General features: G+C 41.7%; 1 protein-coding gene across 2 annotated transcripts in view; it reads right to left on the reverse strand.

Annotated features, from left to right (window-relative positions):
* Nucleotides 1-573: 573 nt before the first annotated feature.
* The window catches only part of ap3b1a (adaptor related protein complex 3 subunit beta 1a), a 59,870-nt gene continuing 39,181 nt past the window's right edge, over nucleotides 574-21,262 (reverse strand). For both annotated transcript variants that reach the window (XM_026173156.2, XM_026173155.2), the window contains exons 23-27: nucleotides 15,759-15,987; nucleotides 12,114-12,198; nucleotides 11,349-11,446; nucleotides 9,811-9,949; nucleotides 574-1,464 (exon numbers count right to left, since the gene is read on the reverse strand). In XM_026173156.2, coding sequence (XP_026028941.1) covers nucleotides 1,311-1,464; nucleotides 9,811-9,949; nucleotides 11,349-11,446; nucleotides 12,114-12,198; nucleotides 15,759-15,987 — 705 coding nt within the window. In that variant the 3' untranslated portion in view covers nucleotides 574-1,310. The remainder of the gene's footprint in view (nucleotides 1,465-9,810; nucleotides 9,950-11,348; nucleotides 11,447-12,113; nucleotides 12,199-15,758; nucleotides 15,988-21,262) is intronic.

The following is a 21,262-nucleotide window of genomic DNA, read 5'->3' on the forward strand; positions in this document are numbered from 1 at the left end:
CTCAGAGAGACGCTATTTATGAGCCGGAAAAGACAGCCAGACGCAAAAGCACACTCCGCCACCGGCCTCCTCAGTGCTCAAACACATCACGTACATCTGCACAACTTTACTCAACAATGAGCGACACGGCAGAACTGCCTTCAGACGGCACAGAGGTTTTAGTTTGCAAGAAGCAGCTTTGCTCAACAGTCAAGTTGAAGCCTTTTCATGGCTGTACATACACAAAGTCCTCATGCATCTTGCTGCAAAAATTACCATAAAACATTTTTTATGGTGCACCTAATCTTGCACCTTACTTTTACTTTTCTCAGTTTGCAACTAAGCTACAACTAAATTTGGTGTTCTTCTCATGTTTATACTGACTCTGCTTCCACATATAATGCACTCTCTTTTAAAAGTGAATGACCTTAGCTTGTAGGAGGGCAGTGATTCAAGAGGAATCAACCTCTTTAGTTTAAAACAAGTGCAAACAAATAGGGGCTTTTGCAAACATTACCAGCCTCAGCCTGCCAATTAGAGCTCAATTTTTGTTTCAGCCACATTCTGTTAAATGACTAGACTGCATGACACAGCTTAGTTTTAATAAAGTCACATTTTTATTGTTGAGATGTAGCAGTACAGATAAAAAACACTCTTGGACATCCGAGTCTGATGTTTGGTTTTCTTGATAATGTCAGGCACTGTAACAAATGTGATTTGGTAACGTTTCAAGGCTAGAATGTAAAACTAAATCAGTGTTTGGTGTCACGGTATTCATACAGTTTTATGATTTGACATTGTGTTTGTGGGTCAAAATGCCACAGAGTATCCCCCCCTCTCGCCTGTTATTGGTGGCAAAGAAGTCGAATGAAACATCGCAGAGGCACAGACATGTTGGCACTGTGAGTGGAGCGGTGATGCAGTTCTTCCCCCCAAATGTATGTACAGATGTTGGTACATTATCATGCTTCATCAAACCATAAACAGCATGAGATTTAAGTAATTACTGCCGAGGAAAATGGCCAGTTAGTCGGATATTTTTACCATGGAGTTGTGTCTGGAAATACTTAAACACAACGACAGCAAGTTCAGTTTAATTCTAATTTATTCTAACTTCCATGAGGCTTCTAAAGATTTAAGATTTCAATTATTCTCGTGTTTGAAGATATTCTGTTTCCAAACACATAGGCCACAGAAATAAACACTGAATAGCATTTTTCAGTTGTTTACACTTCATTCTTTGTGAACACTTCTGCATTTTGGTGAAATCTTCAATTAAGCGTCGCCCCTGTTTATTTTTTATTACAGCGAGATGAAAAGAGGGGAGGATCCTACGCCTGGGCGAGGGCTTGTTTGAGGTCTTGGAGCAGCATGGAGGCCATGACGCTCTTTTCTGTGTTGATGGTAAGCAGCGCTCCCGAGGACTCGCTCAGTTCTAGAGACACCAAGACCAGAGCTCTGCTGCTGACTGTCTGCCCAGCAAACCTGCAGGAGAGGAGGAACACTTGGATCAGTTTCAAACAACCAAAGAAGAAACCAGGAACTGAAGTGCAAGGCTGAAAGTGGGACCTTAAAAGGCACATATGGGTCATACTATGAGCGACTGTTTAATTCTATACCACCGATAAATAAAAATTTATATAATTTTTATGATTACTGATCTTATTTGATGACCATCTTTGAGCCTGTCCAGTGTAGAGCTGATAAAAACAGATAAACCAGGCGAATGACATTGCCCCCCATAAGTAAACAAAGATATTAAGCCAATACTGCAATTAAAAATGCAGATTCAGCTGATCGCTGACCCCAGCGCTGACATTTTTGTCTGCTTGATTAGTTTGTGTCATTTCATACCCGATAACTTTAAAGTCTTTCAAACATTAATCACACCATCTGAACATTTGTCTGCAAAAAACTGAAACAGAAACATTAGCACAGATGTCGGCAAGTATCTTTTTAAAAATGTTATTGTGATATCAGCTCATATATCTATTAATCTCTACTGTACGCACAAAAACAACAACTTTTCTAACATTTTACCCCTTCAGATCCACATAAACACTGATAAATGATAAATGATAATTGCATTGTTTCCCCAAACTCATAAATCTTTGCAATGGAAGCTTCTCTAACATCTCACACCTTGTAATTACCCTAAATTAGGCAATGAGACAAAAGAGGAAAACGATGTGACAGGAAATACAGAGAGCAATGCAACAGACAGTTCATTAGGGAGGAGACACGCCCTGCAGTCAGTCAAACTCAATTTCTCCTGTTTTTATGGACTCCTGTCTGTGAGTGTGTGGGAGCCCTGAGACCAGTATGGGGGACGCTCCGTCCAACCAACTCCCTGTGGGCAGTGAGGAGAATTCTCAGCCTCCCGTTTCCTTGGATACCATCCCCTGTAGACTGGGGGCATATCTGTGCACACATGGTCCCCATTGAGAGGGCTAACAAGAGGCAGACAGGGGCTATGACCCAGTGTGACCCTCTTTGAGGGTGCCGGGCTCCCTCTCCTGCCCCCCTTTGGCCCTCTGCATCTCTGAGCCTCACGTGGCTAACTCTCAGCCATCTGCCTCCATTTAGCACTACATCGCGCAACAAAGACCCCCCGTGGCAGCCCGCTTAGGCCTGACAAACAGCCCACAAAGAGCTCCACTTAGGCCTGACTAAAGCCTGTGAAGAGCCCCCACAGGATGGCCCGTGAACAGGCGCCGTCACAGAGGGTGCGTGGTGGGAGCGACTAGCACATCCACCAATTAGCGCGCACACGTTAAAGATGGGAAGGGGGGTGGGGGGCACATGCGTACACAATGAAGCCCAGTGTGTCTGTGGTGTGTCTCTGGGGATGCTGCTAAATTACCATAAACAGAGAAGAGGGAGTTTATCAGGGAGCTCTCAGGGAGGAGAGAGAGAGTCCTCCTCAGGCTTAATTAAAATATTAGCCACTTCAGCAGGAAACAGCAGCCATTCATGAAGAGGATGAATTTCTCTCTTGCAAAAGTACCAACCTCTTTTGCCCCGCTCTTATTTCTTTAAATAATTCCGGGCATGTGTATTCATCTAGGTTTCCAGCTGTGTGCAGGATGTGTCTGCAGCTGCACTGCATTCCAATCAAAACAACAAAATCCTACTTGTGCTAAGGAAATGTTTTCTTCTTTTTTCACCGGAGAATCACGAACAAATCTAAACATAAACGCTTGTCCCTTGCCCTGTTCCCTAACCCTCCCTCCCCCCACTGTCAAACAGCCTAAGGTGTCTATGTGGTCCCTGTGGCTTTGCTAATAGATTTAGGATATAAATCTTTTATTTACTCCGACAGTTAACACTACCCCGAGGCTGCTTTTATTTCGTCTCAGGAGACGCTGCCATGGGCTTTTGTTCACGTGTGGTAATAAGAGCGACTGAAAGAAACATGATTGGGTTTGATTTCTGAGCGTATTTGCTTTGAATACTCTCACTTTGCCGTCTGTAGCTGTGTGCAGGTGCAAAAAACAAAACAAACAACAAACCCCCCCCCCCCCATAAACATCAGACAATCTCTGCGCGTTTTTAAGGACTAAAAGGGGGAAAGATTAAGGTCAAGCGCGCCTTAAATGGGTCATTGGTATTCTCCTGCACTCTTCACATATCGGGCTAAACACTGGATTAATTGCAGTGTATGGAAAGAAAAGCAAAGCATAACCCCTGGACTTAGAGCAGGTGGATTGGCATCGATCGGCAGGGCTGCGGCTAAGCATCACTCTCCAATTATCTGTGATTCTCCTCAGTGCAGAGAGCCTGTGTGTGCCATCTGCCTCCCCTCCACCCCGTCACTGGAAACACAACGTCGGCTTCACCTTTACATTCAGCCTCACGCAGAGAAGACAGCGAAGGCCCAGAGGATACGGCTCGGCACGCAAGAATGGATTAAGTACACACTCCTCACCCGCATCTCAACTAAACATGCAACCATGTTTGATTAAAGAAAAAAAACAAAAAAAAAACAACAAAAACCATCATGTATGTTTTCACCAAAATCAGAAAGGCTGAAGCTGACTGTGTGGAGACTACAGCTGGATGCTAGAGCCATGCTGGTTCTTGGCCAGGTGGACAAGTGTCCTTCAACTGAGTGGTCAGTGAGGCCAGACCAGAGCTGAACACAAGCGAGCAGACTCAACCGCGGCCAGGCAGATGGCCAAAGCTATTAGCCCCGGTTAGAACCAGGAACCCTCCGCGCATCTCCAGAGCTAAGCCATACAGACAAACTGCAGCACTGCACTCAAAGGGCAGAGGGACAGACAGACAGCAGAGGACAAACACAGACCAGAACAAGAAGATAAAAGATAAAATAAACCTGCCACAGAGGACATTTGTGTAATTAGGCCGGTTTTAAACAGAGACAACTTCAGTGAAATAGAGGAAAATCCAGTGTTTAGACAAAAAAAATAATAATATCAAATTGTAAAGTAAAGAGAATGAACAGCTTATAAATCAAGCGCCTGAGGTTTTTATTTATTTATTTATTTTTTGCTTTTCAAAATTAGCCTCTAACAGGAGGGATTGGCAATGCATGCAAAATTCGATCAAATTTGCTTTCAAACGGACTGAAAAATAGAGCACATTTATTCTATTCCGCCTGTTTAGACATAAACAAGAACAGCGTTTTCTACATTTGCTTTCCTGCTTGATTTATTGCCATCCTCCTTTCCAGCAATCAATTTTTGTGTTTCAGTGGCATCCCCACCCCTCCACCTCCGCTCAGCCTTCACGCCTGTTTGGGAAAAGCAGTGCTGCACCCTGCTGATAAACAAGGGGAATGCAGGGATGTAGATGGGAGGCGGGGGGGTTGGGAGGAGGCAGGCTGTTACTTTGTTAAAAAGCACCTGTGCCGACTAGAGCGCTGTGATCTATAACACAAAGCCTCATGAGCAAGAAGTGTGTGTTGTGAACTGTATCATTCTTGGGCTTCATATTGAAATCCCATCCATTATTTCTACATTAAAGCCCAAGTCTCACTCTGCAAAGGGGAGATTCCTGTGTGATCTTACCAAGATTAGAGAGTCCTTTCTCCAGGGAGATCAGAGCAGAAAAACAGGGCCTGGATTGGAGGTCACCTCACATACCACATTTAATGCAGAGTGACCTCTACAATAAGCTCTCAGTGGGTGTATCCGATCTGATCGATCACTCGGCTTTGTGTGTGTGGGTTGGGGTGTTATTCAGGGGGGAAACAGTAACACACAAATACCACAAGTAAAATGATCACCAGTGCTCAAACACGGTGCTAATATTATGCTTTTTTTTTTTCACTGCAGATTCTGAAATATAAAGATTTATTGCTTTACACTGCTTCATGCACTGATCTGTCACAACATTAAAACCACCGTCTAATGTTGGGTAAGTCACATCCACATGGTCTCCCAGCAGGACACTGGACTGTAACAAGACTGCAAATGCTTTTCACTTTACCAGGCTCCATGATATATTTAGGGGTGGGTTTTGATTATCGATTTATTGATTAAAATCGATTCTAGCTTGGATAACGTGATATCGATTCATTAAAATCCTGAATCGATTTTTTAATATAAATTTATTTTGCCTGAGATGCCAGAATCTCAGGTTAAAACTCACAAAATTTCAACAACCACCAAACAGCTAAAACAGTAAATGAGAGCAGGAACACGGATCCTGCACAAAGACGTAAACACAAAGCTCGGACCTGCCGACGGATCAGAATCAGTGAGATGTCGCCTTTCTCACCCGACGGCACGGACACGGTCGGGGCTGAAAGACGACAGCTCGCCGATTCTGATGTTTCGGCGGGTCTGTGCTTTGTGTTCACGCCCCTTTTGCGCTGATTCTGAAGCTGTAGGTTTTATCTCTCTCCAAACAATATTGACTGAACCAGCAGCAAAAGAAGATCCAAACTACGCTTCACATAAACATCGTCATGAATTCTTTCTTATTTTTGTTGTTTTGCTTCCATCACGATAAAAATCACACTTCATGCACAGCTCTCTCTCTCTCTCAGTGTACTTCAAGAACAGTTTCCTGTCTAAAAATCTGTTTTCTGCATTATTCTCTTGCTTATTATGCACAAGTCTACCGTTGTTTACAGCGCTGCCGGCCGCTGTTTTTTCCTTTTACTTACTTCTGAAAAGAAAGCCTAATTTCTGCTGTTCAATAGGCTTCTGAACAAAATTAAACTTAAAAAAAACATTTATGCAAAACGCTTAGCTGCATCTCTAATAAAACCTCTGTAACTTTGCTCTGCTTCACTTCAGCAGCATCAGGTAATGTTCATATGTTGGTTAATGGTTTTCTTTCGTTTTTGATCTACTGCAGAATATTTTTATAAAATCCCAGGCCAGGAAAATCACCTTCATGTTTTTCTGTGTTTTATCCTCAGCTACTTTGACACAAAGGCATCTGCTGTGATGCTCACACCTTTGATAAAGTTTCACAAGCTTCAGCTCTCTTTTTATAGATACAAAAATATGGAAATGTGCTGATGCATGATCTGAATTATAATATTTTTGACTGTCTGAGGCAAAATTTCCCCGATTCAAATCGAATCGAATCGTGGATCAAATCGATTCGGGACCTTGTGAATCGTAATCGAATAGATTCTAGAAATCAGTGACCAGCCCTAGATATATTTGACTGTTTGGGGGATTCAGAAGAAATGCTGGACTTCTGATGGGCGAGTTTCACTACTTTATACAAACTGTTTCAACAGATTAATTAGCTTAGGGTTCAGTATCTTGCCCAGAAATAGTTGGGGATCAAACTACAGACCTTCTCTTTAGCAGACAACCCGCTCTACCTCCGAAACCACAGGGTTGGGAAATGATGATTAAAAGCAGTCTGCTGACATTGTTAAAGAAAGACACATCTGCAAACTTCAGACTGCTCATTGTCTGGCCGACCAAACAAAATATCTACATCTGAATAGCCAAAAGCAGCACTTTTGTGCTTTTCAAAACTATTTTCATAATTAACCTTAAAACTGTATGTTAAGTCTGTATTGAAAAAAAATCACTTTTGCATCTCAGGAGCAGCTCAGGAGGTAAAGAGAAGTTCAGCAGTCCACTTCCTGAGCTCCTCCATCCTGTGTGTTACTGAACCATAAACTGTCCCAACGCATTCATCAGTGGGGTCAGCAGGTAGAGCAGGTCATCTGCTAATTGAAAGGTTGGTGGTTCAATTCCTGGCTGCTCCAGTCTGCATGAAAAAGTATCCTGAACCCTGAGCGTTCATTGGAAAGAAGCATGTTGTATAAAACCCTTAGAATGCTCAAGTAGAGTCGAAAAGCACTACAGAACCAGTCCATTTCTCTGTGTGTGTGTGTGTGTGTGTGTGTGTGTGTGTGTGTGTGTGTGTGTGTGTGTGTGTGTGTGTGTGTGTGTGTGATTAGACTAGACAAGCACATTTAGCATTACTCTTGCCAAATCACTTTATGATTATTATATGTTTTCCATTTTATTAGGTTACCACATATAACCACCTCTTACAGATCACGCTGTCAAAGATGTCAGTTATGTTTGAGGAGACTGTCAGAGAGGAACACCACCTTCTCCATCAGACAGACCTCCATGGGAAGCAAGTGTGGAAGAGGTGGTCACCGTATGGACAGCAGCGGACCATATGGAAGAGCGTCTTTATCACTAGAAGGGTACGGGGTAATGCTGGGACGCTGTCCTCTTCTTCAGCAGTCACAAATGTAGCAGGGAGATTGATAGCGTGGAGTCATTTGAGCTATCGGTTATTCTGAATGAAGTATGGGCTTATTGGATGCACGTCTTTCCTACTGGCTAACATTGATTTCCACTCACTCTTTCAGCTCCCTGTACCCTTGTGCAAATGTGTCCCTCTTCTTCGCTTGTCCCTTATTTAGCCAGCTTCTCCAACATTTCTCCTCTATTGTGGCCTTAATCCATAAAGAAATTATCACAAGATCACTCAGAGATGAGCAGACAGAGACACGGGCCGGTATTAACAGACAGACACAGAGACCGTGAGGAGGTCGGAGCGCGGTGCAGAGGGATGGAGTGAAAGACAAAGAGGAAGTGAAAGAGAGACAGCAGCGCAGAGGGAGAGACAGATGGGGGTGCAGAGATGAATTGAAAGAGAGACGGAGCAGGAAACAGAGGGAGAGAGGGAGGTGTAATTATCTATCAGGTGTTCGGGTGTGCGTGACAGAGGAGGAAGCTCATTAGCACACTCTGTGTACACCAATTACACAGCCAGGCTTCTCAGGGCATTCCCCTGGCATGTCTATGTGAGGCTGTTGGGGACAAACAAGCACTTCCACTCAGTGACACCCACATGCACGCTGCTTAACCAAACTCGGCCTAAAATGCACCGGGCGCCCGGGAACAACTCGCAGACAGTAGTGTAAGACTACTAAATGTCTGATATGAGTCCTTATCGTTGATGTTAGCTGCACAAACATCTTTTTTTTTGGTGAGGAAAGACTTGCTCGTAAGTGTTGGTTTGTTTTTTTAGAATGCAGCATCCAGTCAAAATGTAATACTAATATTAGGGGGGAAAGGTTCATTATAATGTACTTTAACGTGATAACTCTTTTACTATTAGGTACACTTTACTTGGATCTCCTTTCACCATCTGCCTTGACGTTTACGACATTCTTCAAAGATTCAACAAGCTGCAGGAAACACTCCTCTGAGATGTGGTGGAACAACAGAACGGTAACATGGACCAAAATCTCAAAGGTGTTATTGGATTGAGATCTGGTGGCTCTGGAGCTATTTGAGTACACAAAGTGTCCAGAAAGGGATGGAGACAGCAACAACACTTGCTTCTAAGGATCCCAAAGTGTCCGAAAAAAGTAGAATTATAAGACCACCATCATCAGCCTGATCCATTGATATCAGACAGAATAAACCAACACCATCATGCTGTTTAGACCCAATTCTGAACCTGCCATCCAAGTATCGCAGCAGAAATCAAGACTCATCAGACTAGACGATGTTTTTGCAATCTTCTATCCAATTTTGGTGAGCCAATGCAAACTGTAGCTTGAGTTTCTTGTTTTTAGGTGACAGGAATGTCTTCTGATGCTGTCGCCCATCTTGCTTCAAGGCTTAATCTGTTGCACATTCAAAGATGCTGTTATGCAAAACGTTGTTAAAAAGTTTGTCACCTTTCTATAAGCTCAATCTCCTCTGACTTCTAGCACCAACCACCATTATCGCCCAGAGAACTGCTGCTCACTGGATGTAGCATTTCTCTAAACTCTAGAGCTGGTTGACTTGGATAAATCTGACACCAACCACCATACCACATTCAAAGTAACTTCAATCACCTTTCTTTCTCATTCTAATGCTCAGTTTGAAGTTCAGCAGAACATCCTGACTACATGCCTAAATGAATTGAGTTGCTGCAGTGTGCCATGTGTAATCTCAAGGCTTCAAACTGATATTCCATAATCCAGTGGGTGTCGTCACAGTGGTTCTTTTAATCTTTTATGTAACTAGTATTCTCCCTTGAAAATAAGACCTCAACAAGACTTAAGTGATGAAATAAAATCACCTTGTATTTGAAGGAATAACTACAGTTCAAGTTAACTTTGGTAAAGGACAGTTAACAGTGACCCTTAAGCCAAACGCTAAAGCCATCCGAGTCTGTACTGACTTGGCACACAAACGTTATTTCACGTCTTTTTGCTAAGCTAACCAACTGTTGGTGGTAGACAACCCAAAAAACACACATCTGAAAAAAAAAAAAATCATAGTGCTTATATAAGAAAATCTCAAATCTATTTGCAGGTCCAATCTATAGCAAGAAAAAGAGCTTGATAATAATGGAGATGTGAATGACCTTTACCTGCTGAAGTTGTTTTGACTGGAAGGCACTTCTCCTACGTTGGCTACAGACAGGACCTGCTTGTTGATGGCTTGCCTGGATGCATTAGCTGTTGCCATGGTGATGGTTGCAGATGCTTCATTCATGCCCTGGAGCTTACCTGAGAAGATCAAAATGTTTAGCCACCAATAAAAATATAGTTCGGCATTTTTAAATCAGTAAGTGCAAAATTACACAAAAGTCCACAGTCAAGTATAGAAAAAAAAAAACACAACCCTAGCTGTGCAGTACTGTGGAATCAGGTTTCAAGATTAAAACCTCCCAATGAAATAATGCCTTCATCAATAAAGCAAAAACAGACTCCCTGGTTGGTTCATGAACACTCAGCAATGAGCAAGCAGTTTAAAAGAAAATCACTGGTGAGGTAAAAATAAAAGAGACAAATATATTAAAAACCTATTACCATAAGAATTAAACTCCACTCATTTGGTTTTAAGAATGATAAATCTGCTAGAGAGAAAATGGTCCTGAAAAGCAAGTTGTTCTTTTTAAATTCTTTTGTCTGCGTTTCAGAGGCACTCAAAGGAAAAAAAAAGCACATTGAATGAAACTTAATTAATGCAGGAGCAGCATTTAGGAGGCACTTAAGAGCACACTGATGGCTCAGATATGAGAGTACACTCTCCAGTCTCAATAGCGACAACAGCATGCACTTCTACAGGTGTTTGTATGTGCTGGAAATACTGTTAAGTGCCTCAAAGAAGCAAGCAGTGTTTTAATGACCAAGAAAGAAAAGGAAAGGAAATGCTGATTAGTGATTGACTAAATTTAACATTTGCCTGTGTGTGTGTGTGTGTGTGTGTGTGTGTGTGTGTGTATTTTGTATCTATCTATCAATCACAATCAGAACAACAAAGTCACAATATTGCACACTAACCAATCAAGTCATTCATATTTCTCATTTTCTGTGAAGCTTCATTACCGATTTGTCAAAAACATCTTGCCATAGCGTGGCCTGATGGCAGTTGCAGCAGCAGAAATCTTCTAAATACAGCAAAAACCTACGGCTTCCTTCAGGTGGCTAAAATCTCTTTTGCTGTTCTGACCGTGTCTGCTCAGTTTCTGAGCCGTTCAGAGCTCCTGACTGCTTCGAGCAGTGCCTGATGCCAAATATTTTAACACCCTGACAGTACAACATCTGAAAAACTCAACTATCCTCAGTAGAGGAAAAACAGTTTAAATGGTTTCATTTGAAGGTAATACACAAAGTGAAATTTGCTGATAAGCGCAGCAAAATCTTAAATATGATCTATTAAATGTTTTTGCTTCTCTCAAATTCATCAGCCAGTTTTGCTAATGTGCTTGTGAGATTATAATAATTTCAGTATATATCATGAATTGACATTTCCATCTCAAAATATGGTGATTTGATTCAATTTGGTTCAATTTGTTTGCTTCTGTGTGTTAAACACCTTGTTTCATTTCAGCTAACAGAACGGAAAAACAAGACACACTTTTACTTCGTTCGACAATAATCTTTGAGTCACACAGTAATTCACCTTGCTCCTTGCAGAAGTCTTGTTCTGTCATGGTGCTGGCCATTAACAACTCTCCTACAGCAGGCTGGATGGACACACTGAACTGGTCCTCCTTGGTGCTGAGGAAGGATAAACACACACATACCACAGTAGCAAATGATTTATTTACAGAAGAAAAAGCAAAAACAGATTCTTACAAAGAAATAAGCAAAAATGCCCCCCCCCCCCCCCCAAAAAAAACAAACAAACAAAAAACCAAACAAACAAAAACACTTTACTGCTTTTTTGCTGCATAATTTAAGACATCTGTGCACTTTTGTGTATGTATGCTCGGTTTGTGTATGAAATGTTTCTCTGATCATCTTGTAAACCATGCTGGGTGAATGGCATTTTGGGCCACATTGATCCCCCCGTCCGCCCAATCTCAAACTGATTTTCTGATAAGGTTATTGATCGGCTGCACAGCGGTGCCAATGGCATTCAGCAGGTTGATTGGGCTAGGGCTGATTACTGGAGGAATAATTGTTATTCCAGTGAACCAGGATCAATTGTGCCTGATGTCTCACCTGGGAGTGCTGGCACAGAGAAAGGTAGGAAAAGGAGAATTAACAAAGAACACAAAGAGAGGAAAAAGGAACATAAGAGAAAATGACATGTAAGGGTGCTGCGATGATGAACAGGAGCAGAAAAAAGGTGGTGAGGAAGATGTACAACTGAAGGTCTTTGGGGTGGGGGTGGGGGGGAACCACACCTGACTGAATATGAGTGGATGTCAGGCTGTCTTACCACAACTGGAAGTTGGCTGCTTGTGTCGAGTCACTGAAGTCAATACCCATGGATACCGTCACCGAGGCCCCTGGCTCCAACCGCTCTGAGAGTGGAAAAGAGGGGAGGGAAGACAAGAGGAGCAAAGGAATCAGTGAGTGACAAGGGCACAGTGTGCAGTGTGGGGAAGGTGGAGAGAAGGGAGGTGGGGGCAGCAGCAGAGTGGAACAGACAGGCATCCACACCACTTGTGTTTTCTACTTCACAAAGCAAGGCCACCGTGTGTGAGAAATCTATCCTTCAATCTCATTCCACACACCTCAGCCTCAGCTACAAAAAACAAAAAACATGAAGGACTAGCATATTTCCAAAACAACAGGCTTGTCAAAGGGAGCACAGAGAGAGAGACAGAAGTGAAGCAAAGCCAAAAATGCTGAAGAGTGAATCTGGACAGCTGAATGCTAGAGGTGATGGAGGAAGAGGAGGAGTGGGAGGTTAACGATGAGAAGAACACAGAGAGACAGAAACATCCTGCACGCCTCCCTACTCGGCCTGCGTTTCTCTCTGTGGAGCAGGCCCGTTTACTGTACAACTCTTTCCACAGATAGAGGAGGAGGAGGAAGTGGAAACCCAGTGAAAAACAGAGCCGTCATGGACGCCCTCCAATCCAGCCTTCTGTGATGGGCTCTAAATCAAGTAAAGTGTTTGCTTTGTCTTTAGGGTCTTTGAGTCTGTACACAAATAAATAAGCAATGTGCACTATTAGCTAGAGCTGGGAGATAGAACGATAACGATATGTATTGCAAAATAACTTTTTCTCGATAGAACAGTTAAACTATTGCGATAGGCCTCATCTCTCGTCCTCTTAAAACAAAAAAAGAAAAAAAAGAAGAAGAAGAAGAACAGCCAATCCAAATTAAATAGTGCAGAGCCGAACCAATCACAGCCGCAGCGTCACGTCACGTGATTTTGTTACGTACAGCACAAGTGCCAAGCCGCACATGTGTATTTGTTTGGTAAGCAGCCAGCCGCCGTGCCGCCCGGGTAATGGAGGAAATGAGTGTGCTGACTAGAGAAAAATCAACCGAGAGCGTGACCGAAGGTTACCGAAGAGAAAACAGATGATGGTTCCAACGCCGGAGAGATTGTTGAACGGAAGAGCCATAGAAGTTCCGTAGTGTGAAGGTATTTCTGCTATTTCAAGTCTGACAAAAAACAGAGTAGCGCGCACTGTAAATTGTGCCGAAAGCAAGTCTGGAAATGCAATAAAGCGGTGCATGCTCAATCTCTGACTGGAAGCGCTAATTCGTCATTCGGCTTTTGTCAGACTAAAGTAACTGTTAAAACTGTTTGAAAAGCTCAGCTATACAACAAGGAGAGATTGAGAATTTCCTTTGAGTTCTCAGTTTATTTGATATTGACAAAAGTTAGTCAGTTTTGTCTGTTCTTCTGTAAAACAAACTAAGATTTATTTTTAGAATTAATATTTTGTTTCTAAGTGGAATTGACAATTTAGTCTGTTTCGTTTGTTCTATTTTGAAACTTAAACGCTTTAGCGACTGCCTTTTGTGTAGTTTGCAATATTTGCCTTTATTTATCTGAAAAAGTCTCATGTTCCTTAAGTACATCTACCCTGTTGAACTTATTATGGGAAATAAATATTTAAATCAAAACAAGCTGCTGATTATTTCACATTTTACTTGTGAGCAACAGCACATTTAAATCTTACAAATATAGTTATTTGGCTTATATCGTGATAGATATCGTTATCGCCTGAAATGAAAAAAACAAAACATATCATGATAAGAAAAAATCTTATATCGCCCAGCTCTACTATTAGCTATTTATTTTATTTTAAGAAGAATATCGACTGGGTTGTGAACACTCAGCTGGGTGTAAGGACCTCTAAACAAGTAGCAAAGGAACAGTTTATTCTTGTTTTAGTATTTAAAATTTTTTATTCTAACACAGGGTAAAAATTGGAGATAATCTAACACGGACTGGGGAAGAAGATAATCTACATTACACCTACACATGTAATGTACATATCCACTAATCTAAATCTACAATAATTGTTTTGGCCATATTGAGATAAGCTACATGTAAAGTACTTGTTCCAAATGAGTTAACAGAAAAGCTGTTAATTGGTTTAGGAACATGTCGGTAAACAAATCAAGTAATCAAAGGGCAAGATTTCATATTAAATACAAACTGTGTCATGTATTTCTCCTCACCACACATTAAGGTTTGTCTGCATTCGTCCTCTGCAAATTATCCAAATAAAGTTCAGCCGCCCACTCGCCGGGCTCAGTTGATCCAAATTAGAAACTGTTTGGCTGCTCGAGTTTCTTCAATGCCCAATCAATCTCCCCGAAACTGACAGTTTTAACATGCTCTGACGCACAGCAGTTCTCTTTGTGTGTGTGTGTGTCTACACAAATGGAATATACCAAGTGTAGTCATCATACAAGAGTGTGTAAGGGCAATAGGTGTGAGTGTATGTTTGTTTGTAATGATTAGAAAAGGGATTAGCTGAAGTAACGTTGGCTGTTTTCAGGCTCAGGGAATGAGATGGTGTCATTAGCTGATGAGAGGTTACAGTTTTTTTTTTTTATTACATTCATTAATATCCATTTAACAAAAACAAACAACTGCACAAGATGATTGTGCACAATCAGGAGTGACCTGATTGTGAGTGTACTGGTCAGATCAAGGAATTCTTTTAAGTCACTATCCAGACCAACGGTTAATCCACTGACTGAAAAACAAAGACCTCACCACCGCTGCCAGAACATCAAGGACTCAGTGACAGTAATACTGCCACAAACACTTTAACTAATGCAGGATGACATAAAATGGCAAGAAGAAAAAAAAACATTTAAATGAGTTTACACAACATGAAAAACATCTAAAGCTTAGAGTGCTGTTCTGGTTTAAAAGTCAGGTTTGTGGTATGGTCATTGCTTGTCCTACAGGCAGACTCTAGGAGGCCTAAACTCAGACTGAAGTGGCTGCTGACTCAAACAAGGTGTGAAGAAAGACTTCTCAGGACTGAGCAAAAGAGAAGAGCAGAGAATCTGAGTAAACTTGCACTGCTCCCTGACAGGTTCTCAGCACATCTGCCAGATTAAAAGTACAAGGGATAGAATTATCTCCTTTCTTGTAATAAAAGCTAGCCCAGTGTATTAAAAGCTAAAGGAAGTAATAAAGGAAGCAGTGATAGTATTTTTGTTAGTATTTGCAGAATTCTAACAGCTCTTATTATCGCTGCCACTCACACACTTTGGGTCACTGATCTTTTTTGCTTGTGAGAAAAAAAAGCTTCCTCCAGTGAAACCCCTCGACACATGTATTGTAACTAAATTACTAAAAGTAGTAAAAGTTTTGTTTATAAGCAACTAAAAACAGCTTGCAGAAGCACAACAAAGCATGCTAAGGAAGAACACTTCAGGAGACGATACATCATTAGCACAGATTTAAAACTGTAATCCTTAGTGTAGAAGAATTACAGAATTTCTTTTGTTAGCACTGATGTAAATCCATGACCTACTTTAATTATAAGACAATGCTGAAAATGTGCCATCCTGATTAAAAATAAGTAGTGTGCTTACTATTTACTGGGTTTGTGATGACCCACTGTGGAGTATTTACTGAAATCAAACTCACCAATGGTGTTAAAGCAGTGGATGTTCAGGCTTGCAGGGCTCTGGTCTCCTATATGGATCTCCTCCAGGGCGTGGTCTGAGCTGTTGGTCAGTATGACCTGTACTGCAACCATACTGGGCTGGTACAAACATGGCTGCCTGGGGAAATGGTACTTGGCCGACAGACCTTTTCCTGTCATATGGTGAAGCAGCTCATAGGTTTTCAAAGGGCCAAAAGATGAAGTGGTGACCTGGAAGGACATATAAAACAGGGATATACCACTGGTTCTAAATGTGGGTTTTTTGGAGTCATTTTGAGGAAACAAACAATGCTGACAAAAAAAAATCAAATCATAAAAAAATGATCATTATAGTAATAAACTCCAGTTTGGGCAGGAATGAACCAAAGCCTGCTGATGATTAAAAAACAAAAACAAACACCCAACAAAACCGCAAATGCAGCACATTACCCAACAGCGTAAAGCTTCCTGAATCAACACAAAACCAGAGACTGCTTTGTACATTACAGCGCAAATGCATCAACACAAAAAGTCAAATTAATACAAATCCTCGGTTTGCCCATCACCTATATTCACACAATTTATTTCATCCAATCAGCGGCCAAAAGGCTGCATTTTTAGCGATGTGGGACGAAGTGTTGGGTGCCCGCTCTCCTACCCCAAAGCTCCCTTTATTAACTCTGTAGGATAAAGAGGAGCACATTTAAGAAATGCCCTCCAATCAGCCCAGTTAGGTGGAAATGGGCTGGATGCTCAGTCAACCCAGGCTGAATAAAAACAACCTCTAATGAAAAGAAACACAAGTGCCTGCATGGGCCAAAACTGCCATTCGCTGGCCTTTTAAAGGGGCTTTTACCTTTTCAGAGGCAGAAAACAGCATTAACTTAAAAAACATACAGACATGAAATGAGGGGGAAGAGTGTGGTTGAATGTTTTTTTAAAAAAAATGTAAAAATTAAACATCTCATTACTAGAATAAAAATTGTTAACAACCGGTGCGGCTGAGATTTTTATCAGATGCTCTCGAAAGAGAAGGTAGGACAGCCAGCAGTGGTACACTACACAATGCAAAGTGGGGGGGAAAATCATCATGTGCACAAACACCAGACACACCTCTGCTGTAGGAGGAAAAAAACACTAAGTTTGAAAAAAAAGAAAATCTCCAAAGTATAACAGCTTTCAGTAGTTTAACAGTCAATAGAAGTCAAAGGCTCTTCTGTCTGGAATGACAGCACTAATTAGTTAAAAACATGAGACAGATATAGCCTTTTCACACCCTCTGAAACAATTAGCACCTGAATGCACTCACACACCAGCACAGAGCCTAAACAGATGCATGTCATTCTGGTGAAAATAATGATGAGTACAGAGACTTAACAAAAAAAAAAAAAAAAAAAAATCTATTTATCACCTGAAAGAGATTAAAAAAAAAAAACAAAACTCAAATAAGTCACCAGAGTAACAAAATGAATGGCAAAAGAAAAAAACAAACAAAACAAGCAGTGGAAGAAAAACAGATCCTGTAAATAAATGATTAAGCGAGGTGTTTCAACTAACTGAGTTAATTGAATATGACTAAGAATATAATGCGAGGAAACTGTGGAAAGGGGCGGGCTTGATGGTATATCTCAGCGTGTTGAGTAGTGTCAGCGTGCATTGTTTTATTAAAGTAGAACGCGCTGCCAGAGCGCTCTCAGTTGGGTGGGAAATGTAAAAGGAATCCTTCGCCTTGTCATGTGCTGCGTGAGGATGAAGAATCGCTTTGACATACGACGAGAGCTGCCGAGACGAGTCTGAATGTGCTCGCTTTCGAGGAAGCGATCAGACGAAATCAGACACTATCGCTGTACTCTTGGAGCAACGTGCTGAGAAGCAAAAAGTCTGACAGTTTGGATAAATTTGATGAACAAACAAAGACACAAAATGTAAATTAGACAGCATCATAGTCTTCTTTGCTTATTTCCTACTGCATACTCTCCATCTCGGGACTATTAGAGAAGCTTTATGAGGCTGAAGGCTCAGAATAACTTTCTCAGTACCTCTCCCTTTAACATCCAGAGCTGTGTGCCTGAGATGACCGCATTAAGGATATCTCCTCTTAGTGACATCATACAAACCAAAGATTGAAAGAAAAAACAAAAAAACATCTGAAATCAAGTTTTCAGAGTTTTTGCTCACAGGGATCACTTATACACTGACCATCATATGAAACTTGTTCAATGTGGCCACTCATCACTTTAGTGTATATATGACAGAAAACTCTATATGTTTCAACAAATACTATACAAACAAAATTTAACAGCTTTATTCAGCTAACGAGTACGGCAGATTGAGCCTAAAATCTGATGTACACAGTGGATTGACCCTGGATTAACATTAACCCATGGGACATAAGTTTCTTTTCCCAGGCCTTAAAGGTTAGCTAGTAGCTCTCATCTCTTTAAAGTAGTGGTGGGCAAATCCAGGCTGGTGTCCTGCAGGTTTTAGATGTGTCCTTGATCCAACACAGCTAATTCAAATGGCAAAATGACCTCCTCAATGTGTCCTGAAGTTCACCAGCGGCTTGGTAAAAGACTAATCATGTGATTCAGGTGTGTTTACCCAGGGTGAGATCTAAAACCTGCAGGACACCAGCCCTTGAGGCCTGGAGTTGCCCACCCCTGCTTTAAAAGGGACATCCACAGATTAGTAGCAGCATGTCAACCAGAGACCACGCCGTGACCATGACATTCTGCAACTTCAAATAACGTCCAGGATGCCCAGAAAGAGAACCCAGTGCTTGTGGACTCAGGTAAACTCAGCTCTGCCTCAGATGCACGTAAATCCCTTCCAAGCTGATGTCGCCTTGGTACAAGAGGAGAAACCAAAGATCAGTCTGAAGCCTGCGCTGTTGGCTGAGTCAGATAAATGGTAATACACTGAATTCATTCTTTTGCTTTTATAATCACCTCATTGTAGACCTTTGCTGAGACTGCTGGCTTAGTTATGCTTCCTAGGCCCTTCCATTAGCTACCACTGCAATAGGCCTAGGCTGCTGGGGGCTTCCCATAATGCACTGTATTTGTTCTTCACTCACTTCTTTTCACTCTCTCTGTTTATATACCACTCTGCATTGAATCATTAGTTACTGTTCATCTCTGGCTCTCGTCCACAGTGTGTCTTTTGCCCCGTGTCCCTCCCCTCACCCCTAACCGGCCATGGCAGATAGCTGCCCCTCCCTGAGCCTGGTTCTCTTGGAGGTTTCTTCCTGTTAAAAAGTTTTTTCTTCCGACTGTCGCCAAGAGCTTGCTCATAGAAAGTCATATGTTTTCTTTCTATTGTTTTAGGGCCTTTACCTTACAGAGTGCCTTAAGGCGACTGTCGCTGTGATTTGGCGCAATATAAATAAAAATGAATTCAACTGGATTCAACTCTGCCATTTCAGAAACAAATAAAAGCTAAAACAGTCACCTTTAAATAGGTAAGTGCCTCTGCAAGTATACAGGTAAGTAAACATCAGAGCTTTAACATTCATCTGCTGCTAATAGTAGGATTCAATAAATATTATATCAAGTATTACTTTTACTAAGTATGACATCTGTGGCTTATTTTCAATTATTTACTTCTTCAGTAGTAACAAAAGACTTTTGGCCATTTATGTATTTTATTGCCACCAGTATCAACAAATTCATAACCACGAACACATACAGAATAAACTCTTCTGACAACAACACCATCATCATCTCCCCTCGGCCTCGTGACATGCTCGCAGCGTCTCTTGTCCCCAGACCGCCGTCTCTAAAGGAGGTCAAACAAACATTTGTTGCTGCGCTGTAACGCTGCTCTGCCCCCACAAGCGCCCGTCACGCCACCGCCGGCCCGCAAATTTATTGGGCCACTTTTGGATGTGTCAGAGCAGTCGGTGTCGATAAAGCTCGTCGTAATGTTTGCCACCCCATCACAGCAGAGATTTACCTCCCTGACAGACACATCCTGTTTCAAGGTCTTATCTGTCGCCTCGCCCCAAGCAGGCGGCAGGAGGGACGGACAGCGATAGGACAGGGTTTCAAACTGCTTATTATCACCAATTTGACACAGCGGACAGTTAGAGCCTGACACAAGTGCCCACGCAAGCCGCTTCACCCTTCCATCCATTGTTGTCCTGTTATGCGGTGCAAGCCCATAACACCTCAAGTGTAAATAAGAAGGGAAGAGGAATGTAACCTTGACTTCTCTGTCAGTCTGCCTTTTTTCCCTCCCCGCCTCTCTGAGCTTGGCTCTCAGTCTCCACCTTGGACAGGAAGGAGGGAGGTGACAATGAGCGAGGAAGTTGATTGAGAGGCTCTATTATGCATCAACTTAAAGGAAGCTCCCGTGATGGATGACACAGACACCAGTCACCTTCAGAACCCGGACGACACGTTCCCAGCATCCTCTCTGGCAAATGACCTGAAAATCCCGCTGACATATTCAAAAGGGCTAACCAGAGCCGGGCAGCCTTGTGCTGTGTGTATTAGAAGGCCAATTTCAAAGAAAGCAGGGTGAGGCGTACAGAGATGTATGGGCATATATTGAAAATCCATTTCTGTTTTTCAGACACCGGATTCCATTATGCTCTACAAGAGTTGTGAGGATTAAGGTGAGGGACATGTGTTTGACTTTAGGGCCTAATTGTTCCCTTCAGTCAGGAGATGACAATTAATTGAGGGCCGTCACAAGGACCTTGACTGCAAATTGAATTAAATAAATGTTACTACAGCCTCCTAAAACTACTTTAATGTAACAAGAAGTCTCTCTGGCGCATATAGACAGAGGTTAGTTCATTTATGCCAATTTGTCTGTAAATTAGGTATTCTAAAATGATTAATTTTGAAATTTTCCATTAAAGACTATTAGCAATAATAGAGGACTGTTATTCAGAAACAGAGGTGTCCTTCATCGAGTTTTGCAAGTGCTGTTAACAGCCTGTCAACACTTTCTTTGAATTAGCATCATAGTCAAAAGATCTTCAACTGCAACTGATTATTTTCTGCATTAACACTTAATAACTTGGACAATAATTGAATCAAAACACTAGAACTGAAGACTACGAAAGCAAGTGTTCGGATTTAATAGCTGCAGCCGTCAAATTTGAACCATTTGACTATTAAAATTGTGTGCCGAAACCTTTTTTGATGACCGATTCTAATCAGATAATCATTTCAGCTCTACTCAGAGCCAAATACAAAAACATGAATTTTAACTAGACACAACTTTCACAGACACTCTGATCAGGATTAAAGAATACTAACAGATGTATGCACGTGCTTATAAATCACAGATACTAGTGGATGATAAGAGTATACATTTACTCTGGCATAAGAATAAGGAAGCAACTCGCATATACTTGGATATTTTCCCAACAGTACACATTGTTATTCACAGAAAGACTTCGTGATTTGGTCACAAAGCTTTCATGATAAGAGCTTCTATTAAATCTTCCACACTTACTTTTAAGCACTCAACATGCTGCTCCTCTAACATAGCC

Source organism: Astatotilapia calliptera, chromosome 7 (genome assembly GCF_964374335.1).
Source record: "Astatotilapia calliptera chromosome 7, fAstCal68.1, whole genome shotgun sequence".
Taxonomy (NCBI): Eukaryota; Metazoa; Chordata; class Actinopteri; order Cichliformes; family Cichlidae; genus Astatotilapia; species Astatotilapia calliptera.